Source organism: Macadamia integrifolia, chromosome 4 (assembly GCF_013358625.1).
Source record: "Macadamia integrifolia cultivar HAES 741 chromosome 4, SCU_Mint_v3, whole genome shotgun sequence".
Taxonomy (NCBI): domain Eukaryota; kingdom Viridiplantae; phylum Streptophyta; class Magnoliopsida; order Proteales; family Proteaceae; genus Macadamia; species Macadamia integrifolia.
Genome location: NC_056560.1, coordinates 19,029,745 through 19,039,448, shown reverse-complemented (window position 1 = coordinate 19,039,448; position 9,704 = coordinate 19,029,745). Strand labels below are relative to the sequence as shown.

At 38.0% G+C, this 9,704-nt stretch overlaps 1 protein-coding gene and 1 long non-coding RNA gene across 2 annotated transcripts; both read right to left on the bottom strand.

Moving 5' to 3' along the window:
* Positions 1-1,408: 1,408 nt before the first annotated feature.
* LOC122076981 lies at positions 1,409-5,160 on the bottom strand. Its single transcript, XR_006139672.1, has 2 exons — positions 4,570-5,160; positions 1,409-1,630 (listed from the first exon to the last, which is right to left on the bottom strand). It is a non-coding gene; the product is annotated as an uncharacterized LOC122076981 (long non-coding RNA).
* A 419-nt stretch (positions 5,161-5,579) lies between these two features.
* On the bottom strand, positions 5,580-9,698 carry LOC122076980 (putative disease resistance protein RGA1). The gene is made up of 2 exons (XM_042642667.1): positions 6,994-9,698; positions 5,580-5,884 (listed from the first exon to the last, which is right to left on the bottom strand). The coding sequence occupies exon 1, from the start codon at positions 9,562-9,564 to the stop codon at positions 7,021-7,023; it is 2,544 nt and encodes an 847-aa protein (XP_042498601.1). The 5' UTR covers positions 9,565-9,698; the 3' UTR covers positions 5,580-5,884; positions 6,994-7,020.
* Positions 9,699-9,704: the final 6 nt, after the last annotated feature.

Genomic DNA, 9,704 nt, shown 5'->3' with positions numbered 1-9,704 from the left:
ACAGGGTGGATTTCTACCAAAAAAGAAAAAAGGGAAATTGATTTCTGGCTAGGTGGATGTGGCTCATGCATCCAGACACGTGTGGATGTGAAATGACCACCTCACCCCCTATGAAATGCAAAATGACATCCATTTTGATGTTTCCTCTAGCCTCCCATATTCCCATTGACCCCATGCAATAGACAAGTGCATAACATGTAAATTATTTGATCTATAAGTATTAATTGAGGGATCGATATTGTATAGACCGAGTTAACTCAGTATCGTATGGGCCCTAGTTAGCAAAAATGCGTTTAAAATGGTGTTCCCTTTTTTTTTTTCCTTAAAATGCATTTTGCGGTTTGTTTCCCAAAGATCTAGGAAAAAACGACAAATGGCAAGCTTGTCTATTTCAAACAAGTTTTAAACACATTTATGTTTTTTTGCCATTTTTTTTTTTACAATTAACTTGTTTAATAGAATGCCTTACTTAATTGACCATTTCTCTCTCTCCCACACTCCGACCTAATTCTTTCACCGACGTAAAGCTGAATCAAAGGGATACATTTATCATGATTTCACATTCAACTCAAATTTAATACACAAACCCCGAAATTGAGCTACAAACTGATGCATCTACAAAAAAGTATGTCTAAAGTGATGATTCCAACATGAGTGTGTGTTGTTATGTTGACAACAATGAAATAATATTCTTGTTTAAATAATTTTTCGGGATTAGTTTGACTTTCCAATTAATCCCACTAGTGACCCGATTCAGTGATTGTACTCGAAAGAATAGTCAGACCGAAAGCCTAGAAACCCTAGTTAACAAAAACAAACAATAATGAACAACATCATAATCAAGCCACATTACTCAATAACACTTTGGACATATTTTTTTCATATGTTGTGAAATTTAAATTCACGTTGGATGATATGTCTTGAAACTTCAATTGGATTGTAGGAATATTAATAAATTAATGTTGGATAAAATAGTTGTTTTTAGCATTAGATTTAAGTATTCATGTAATAATTACTTAATTTATTTGAGTAATACTCCCATATTTATCCCCTTTTTTTCTGAAATATATATGTTTAAAACTCATACCGTCCGTTTTCCATTTTTTCCGTTCTCCGTTTGATTAGCAAGCATCACTATGACCATTGCAGCTCGCCATCTCTCGGACACAACACCAACACCCCCCACCCCAATCTTTGTGCTGGCAGTCCACAATCCCATCTTTGCTAAAGGCCACGCTGCCTACTTCCAAATTAATAGATGTATTGACTCATGCCACATCTATGTAACCAGCAAGGCCAACATTTGACCCAAAAAGGTCTGTGGCCGGTGACCTCAACATGAGTTTTTAAAGGATCACAAGTCTCAGGTGTTTTAATTCATAATTAATGTAATATGGAATCCAAAAGATAAAAAATCTAGTTCACCATATCAACCCCAAAGATGTTCACAGAACAGAAAGCCAAGCACATATAATCCATAATAATGTTATGTAAAGAGTAGGCAAATGATTCAACTCTGAAAGGGTGATTACTGCACACTTAGGACCTCAATTTCAAAAACCAAAACTGAGTTGGGCAGTATTCCCCATGCTGGAAATCCATTAGGACCATACGCATAGTCAGGAGAGCACTGCAAAAACGACCCAACAAGATTAGAAACATCAACACCAAGGTGGGATGGAAAAAAAGAAACAGGTTTGCAAGTCCAATATTTTGTATAAAAACACATGGGTAACTAATTTAAGTAAATCATAGTTTCCATATTCTCAATCAAAACAAAGTAATTCTAGTTTTACTACTTACAGTGTATAGTTCTCTTATTCTATGTCTGAGTCATTATACAAGTTCAATTTATCAATTAAAAATAATATGGGGGCGTTGGGCACATGGAGTGGACATGCAATTATGGAAATGGAGTGAGATAAACGAATGCCTGGCCGAGGCCCTAATGGTTAAGGTGTCTATGATCCTTATCAGTTCAGGCTCACCCTTACCAGTTTAGGATCAGGTTGGTATTTGAAAAAACCCAGGGCCTCCACTAAACCCATGGATCTCAGCCTTGTTCCCATCTCAGACACTTAATTGTCTTTATCATCAGAGGATTGGCCATCAGGGTTAGATTTGGCACTCAAGTTGGAGGGGCCACAGGCTTGGGCAGAAGGCTTCTTAACAAAAGTTGGAGGTGTAACTTTGGCTTGCTCATCATCTTCACCTCTTCATCATCATCTTCTGAATTTCGAAGATTTCAAGCAGTGTACTCATGATAAGATCCATCTTTTCTTTAAGAGGCTAGTAAAATGAATGGAATCAAAAGCTCAACGACATGTCGGAGACGGAGAAGAGGACTGCCAAATGGTGAGCCGGGTTGCCACATTCAAGCAGTGTGCCAGAGAGAGATGAGAGGTGAGGGTAAGAGAGATAATGAGAAAGTGCTTGTCAGAATCAATTTGTTGTGCGAATAGAAAGAGAAAAAAATGATTTTTTGTTCGCAGAACACTTTTCGGACCGGTTCATTCCTAGGAAAACAAAATCAACCCGGAATTGCCAAACGGATTCCACTCCCAAAATGTTCCCTCAGAACAAAAAATCACCAGAATCACTCTCACAGAGTGTTGTCAAATGGAACATTATAAACTCATGTACCAATGCTGGTTTTCATAACAAAAAACCTTTGCTCAAGCCCTCTAAAGGTTGCAGTACAATGAATCCCACCGCAGCCAGCATCTGACAATCTGACACAAATGTTCCTTACAACCTACTAAGGCAACAGAATGAGAGTTTTAGGTGGTAAGTGACAAAAAGAGATCCGTGAGGGCCAAGTCAAACTAAAGTGCAGAATAACTCCACCAGTAAAGTGACTCAATAACTGCACCAGTTTTCATGAAAAGTAGCTACAGCTTGGGTGCTCTTGGGGGTTTCAGCAAGATGTAGAATGCCCAAGTTTGCAGCTTCCCACTAAGATAACCACAAAAAAGATAACCAGAAATCCCTCATGTTGATATTCCCGGGTCTTTCCCCCAACACTGAGAGATCTTGACACCCCCCAGTGGAAGAGATGAAGGAAGAACAAGAAAAACAAGGTAGATCCTCAATAATCACAAAATCCACCATAAATAAATGTCTGGGGAGATTATGCTTCATTTCTCAAAGTAATTACTACCCAAACCAAATTTTGAGCATATTTGGAGAAAGAAGTTATTAGGAAGATGGGTGAAGAGAATCTCTTTACCTATTTCTTCAAAAAACCATTTTGCACATAAAGATTTCAAACTATTTCTCAAAAAAAAAAAAAAAAAAAAAAAAAAAAAAAAAAAAATTGTCCAGTAGTTACTAAACCATTTTTATGTTTTGATAAAAAAAAATGGTTTTCATTAATAATTTTTGTTAAATAGGTAAAAATCAAAAAGAAAAATAATACCAAAGATGACCTTTCTCATATGAATGTTATAAACATCTTTTATGTAATAATAGAGCTTGGTGCTGCCTCTACCCACCATCCTTATCTTTCCTATGCCACACTGCCTTCATTGCCACCTATGCCTACATCCATGGTGCCTCTGCCCATCATTCCCAATCTACCAAAACCCATCACGTTGCCACCAATGCCAACATACTGCCCGCCATGACTGCAGTCCAAATGATAACACCCCTATTGCCTGCTATCCTAAACAAGTTTTTAAGACATGAGATTGGTATCAGTCGGGATTGGATAGATTTATCCCTGTTTTTAAAGTTCAAATTTATTTTTTTGTTACTATTTTATCCTTATACCCTACCAGTGGATTTGATACTCAAATCGATCAAAATTGGAGATTGATTTGATGGATACCCATCCAATCTAATTTTTAAAACCATGAACATACCTAAGGACCATCTCTTCAATTTCTTCCAGCTACAGTTCTTTGCATGCAACCTCTGGCCTTTAAAATTCCATTACTAAGGGCAAGCTGGGGAAGGTTTGCAAGTTTGCCATGGTGAACCTAAATCTGCTAAAAAAAAAAAATTTACGTGTTGGGCTAGTGTTAGGATTTCCACGCTTGGAGTCAAGCTGAGCCAGGCTTGTGTTGAGCCAAATCCAGCCTTACCAAAAGAACAGGGGCACAGGGCCAAGGTCAAGCTGGGTTGGTTCCGAGTTTTCAGAAGCCTAACGCAACCTGGCTCGGTAGTACTCCTATCCATTACATTGTTCATTTCCATTTATTGTATTTGGAGATTCTCTTAACCATATTGTAGCCTACTTCTCCTCACACAATCACATTGATTGATCAATTTATATATGAAATTTTTTGAATAAAAATTATTAAATTATTTTATATGTTCAAGAGTGTAAGGGCTACATTAGTGCTGGGGCTAATGGAAACAAACTTAGAAGCATCAATAGGATGACCATTTTCGCCTTTCTGCCCACCTTTGTGTTTGAAAAGCTTCATGTAAAGAGGATTAGACTATGGTGATGCCCCATATGATTCAGAATCTGGTTAGAAATTGAATTTTGTTTGCCATCTATGCAATGGGTAGCAATATAATAAAGGGCTAATTATGTAATTTTTCAACTAAAGAGAGCCTCACCTTGAGACCCTAGCCCGCCAGCATGTCTGGTGCGCATCCGAAATCCGAATCACCTATGCCTGACATTGCGTTGAAGTAGACGCTGGCACCTGCAAATCCAAAACGATGCCGAAGACGACACCGACACTTATAGAAAGGGTTTTAAAAATAGGAACCGGTGATGGAATCTGTCCTTGTCCATTTCGATTCAGATTGACTCGGAATCGGAGTGATTCTGCCGATTTTTTGGGTCCGATTCACAGATTTTGAAACCCTGCTATGACGTCTACCTTCCATTCACCGTAAACAACCGCAAATGGTGATTGCAATTTTATTTATAGGTAGAAGCGTCGTCAATGTAGAGATACGTGCAGCTACGTAACTTGAGAGAGGTTTCTTAATTTCGAAGATGGCGGCCGGGGGCCCAGGGGGTAGTGCTGGTTTCTGGAAAATACAAGCCCCTTCGGAACAGCAGCAACTTGTTAAGTTAGAGTGAAGTTGCTGCTGTCACGAAGTGGCATGTATTTCACCGGCGATTACAAATCGACCACGCCTTGCGGCGGAGACTTGGAGGAACCGGTGGGCGCGGCGGAGGAAGGAAAGAGGACGGAGGGTTGGTGCCCCATAGAAAGAGGTAGAGGGAGAGAGAGAGTGAAATTAAAAACTGATAGTTTCTAACGTAACAAAGGGCATTAGAGGAAAGTAAAATATTTGTTACAACAAATCTGTTATTCTGTTGTAACTTGTAACCGCCTAGGTTTTCTTTTCCTAACAGGGAAGCAAAATTTGCTGTTAGAACAATATGTTGTATTGTAACCGCCTAGTTACAAACAGATTTTCCATCAGATTTTGAAAAAGTAATGGTTCGAATGGGGGAGGGAGTTAGTTGAGAACTTGATAACTCGGGCTTGGGAAATGCGACAAGCATCAGACGGCTGAGAGCATCTGGGCATGCGCCCCAAGAGACTCTCGTTCATCTGATACTCACTGCCCAATATAGTGGTTGTAGATAATTTTCACATCCTGACCCATAGCTTTTGACAAAATTTATTATTGAGAAGTTGGGATACAATATGAAAGCCATTATGAAAATAACCTCTACCAATTTGCATAGCTTGTAGGGCAATGACGACATGAGCCTAAATATTATTGTTTATCGGCTTACATACTTAGAGTAACAACACAAACATTAAAATGGAAAACCAACTTACATACTTAGAGTAACACAAACATTAAATCGAAAAATAACATCCAGAAGGTAGGAGCTATAAAGGCCAACTAGTGAGATGTTTGTTCTTCCTAATGTAGGCTGTAGAGTTTCCTTTATTTCGATATCCTGTGACAAAAAATTTTGAGCATCAGAAATTTGGAAAAGGAAAGGTGTGTATATATATACACACTCCAAGACAAGAACCTATAGCCAACATGTAGAAACAGGGCACTAAGCTGAGCTTCAAAAAATAATACCCAAAGGCTCAAATCAAAACAAGAAATAGAACATAATTACATACAAGTCAAAAAACTCAACAAGCTAAAATGAGGGATAAAACGAGCGTCAAAAAATGTTAAGCTGAGGAGACCATTGACATCATTCTTGTGTTTGTAAAGTCGTTTGTGGCATAATTTTTAAAACTGGATGTGACAAGTTGTTAGGAGACCAAAGTTGATCTTCTTTCGTTTTTTGGTTCATTAAGGATGAAGATCCATAATTTTCTATTTTCCAAAAACTGATTAGTTTGGTTCTCGATTTTCTTAGGCTGATCTGTTTATTTCAATGCAAAAAAATTGGAAAAGAAAAATATTCCTATAAAATAGGATTTCCACTGTTTTATTAGTCTCTATTGTTTTTTCTTTTTTCTTTTTTCTTTTTTTTCGGTAGAAAAGTTCTATTTGTTTCATTATAAAAGTTTCTATGCAATTGATATTTATTGATAAGATCTTTCACATTTACAGATTACCATTATTTTATGTATCTTACTTTTATATTCATTCATTTTTGTGGAAGATTCTTTCATTATTGTATATATTAATTAATTACCTTCTACTAAGGAACAAATTAGCTTATATTACAAAAAATCTTCTCCATCACTTTAAATGTATATAGCCTTACATTGGTAATGAATTTTTCATTCCACTCTGGTCACAAATCCCAATTCTTAGACGTTAAACAGTTTTCTACCTTGTGCTGTATTTTTTTTTTATTATTATTCTATTTCATTGGAAAAAAAAATTCCTTTCCACCATTTTACATTGAAATTTTTGTTACCTATAGAGTTTTGACATAATTTGTTTTAGTTTTAGTTGAAAATAATATTTGATAAAAAAAGTATTAAAAAAAAATAATAATAAGGACATAACTTGCAGCGTAAATAATATTTAATATATAAATAAAAAAATTAGATTGGTGATAAATTGAAGAGATAAAAGTCACACCTTAGAAAATACCTGTTTATTGTTAAAAATGCATCAATATCACCTCCTCCTCAACTCCAAGAGACGACCCCAACATCCATTGTTTTGTCTCATGCGCGTTGGTGTTGGCAATGATCTGATGTGAACGTTAGGAATGTGGGATATTTTGTGCCAGTCTTCTCCTCCTTCTCTACATCTTGTTTCCAAGACAGCATTGCAACCTCTTATTTCAAGATTTTGTAGGGCTGTCAATTGTTGAAGACCATCTAGCAAAAAAATAAGATTTTGACAACCCCCATAAATATTTATAAATCGAAGAGACGTGAGATTGTGGATCCACTCTGGCAACGCAGTTAGGCCGTCAGGCCACCCACATCCTGCGATACATAAACTTTGCAGTATTGTAGCATATTTTAAGTTCTCTGGCAAAGACGTCAACTCAGGCAGGGAGGTAATGGCTAGGTTTTGAAGGGAAGTGAGGTGCCGAAAATCCTCCAATTGGGAGAGTTCTAGATTTGGGCATCTTCTAATCTCCAAATGCTTGAGAGATGTTAAATATCTCATCCCTGACAAGGATGCTAGTCCTTTGCACTCTTGAATATTCAATGTCTTTATAGAGCTCAATCCCTGGAATTGGGTCTCATCCTCCCACAAATATTTCAGAGCATTGCAATCGATGACCTCAAAATATTTAAGAGAGCTAATAGACAATCTTGGAAATTTGATGAGCTTGGAGCAGTTTCTAAAACTCAATTTCTGAAGAACGGGGAGGTTCCGGTTTTGTAGCAGCCCTTCTAGAACGTTTTCATATTCCACTGCTTCTAGAGATAAATGTTGAAGAGACAGGAGCAATGGGAGAGTTGTCAACCTGTCACACTTTGTAATTGTCATTGTTACAAGGGAAGGGAGCACTTTTCTTCCTTCTCGAACATTCAACAACAATACTTCCAGACTTGGCATATAACTCAAGACTAGGTCTTTCAACAAAGGGAATAATCCTTGACCCAAGCCATCACCACTGTCAAACTCAACACCTAAGTATCGTACAGAATTCATCCCACCTAAATAAAGAAACTTAAGAAGTGGCAGATGCCCAAGAGGCGGGAGTTGTTCCCATCTTTTACAGTTGCGAAGTGTGACATTGACCAAATTTTGGAGCGACAAATCCTCCATCCAATTACTTGGAAACTTCATGCCCTGGTATCTTTCTATTGTCAATCCTTTTATGCTTGCCGGGGGCTGGAGGCCCTCTAGCACCTCTTGATCATCAGCATTTTCTTGATCAATGTTTGGAGACTGAGACCGAGACCGAGACCGAGACCGAGACCCAGACCGAGACCAAGACAGGGTTAAAGAGTCAAGGTTTCTCTTTCTTACCAAATTGGCTTCTTTGGCATCCATTGAATTCTTCACGTTCTCGAGACATTTTATGTATAAATTTCCTCCAAGGTTCAGTCCTTGTAACTCACTGATATGGCATCCACTCTTCTTCCCCACGATGAAGATGCTTAATGTCTGGAGGTGAATCAACCGCCCTATCCCGGTTGGCATATGACTTAGCGACTCACATCCCTCAATATCCAAGTGCCTGAGGCAACTCATGGTACTCAAGTGTGCAGGCAGCTTTTGAAGTTTAGAACAATATTGTAGTCTCAATGTTTGCAAATGTTTTAGGTTCCTCAAGGACTCTGGTAATGTCCTAATACTCGTGTAGGAGAGGTTCAAGTACCTCAGGTGTATCAAATAGCAGGCTACTGTAGAAAGCATCTGGCTGGTAATAGAAAATCCTGAATTATTCAAATCTATCGCTCGTAAGCATCTAAGATTTGAAAAGTTTAACAACTCATCTATTTTTGTCAGATGGGAACCTAGCAGCAGTAGGGTACGTATGGTTTGAGATTTATGTAAAGACTCAATATTAATGGATGGGAAGTCAGACGAAGGCTCGTAATAGATCAATGACAAGTGCCGAATCCCTTTTTGAAAATTTTTTTTCTTGCTAATCTGCTCCCAGTTTAAACATTCATTATCCATAACAAAACATGCAAGATCATGGACTAAATCATGCATCTGACATCTCAATACATTGCCACCAGCATCTTTTACTGCATCTTGGAAGAAAGACCTCCATAGTAACTCATTAAAAATTTCATTCCCAATGTCTTCCAAGTCCATTTCACCTTTAGATGGAATAAAACCATTAGCCATCCAGAGATAGATTAAATTTTCCTTCTCAATCACATAATCCTTTGGAAATATGGAGCAATAAGAAAAACATTGTTTCAAATATGAGGGCAGATGATTGTAGCTGAGTCTCAAGGCACGTAAAATGGTATTTCCTTCATCTTCAGGCAGATCCCAAATTTCATTGTCTCTCACAAAAAGCCATTCAGTCTCCGAGTGTTTGAAGCGCAATAAGCCTCCTAGAGCCTTTGCAGCCAGAGGTAAACCTCCACACTTCTTTACAATCTCTTTACCAATTATCACCAAGTTTGCAGCATTCTGCTCCTCTCTGCCACTGCTACCAAACGCACGTTGCTTGAACAAAGCCCAACAGTCATCCTCTGAGAGTCTTTTCAAGTGGTTGGCAGGAAATGTGCCCATGATTGATGCTACTTTTTCAATACGAGTGGTTACAAGAATTACACATCCTTCATTTCCACATGTGAGTGAAGATTTCACCCTCTCCCACTTCTCCTGATCTTCACTCCAAACATCATCTAGTACAAGCAAATATCTCTTTC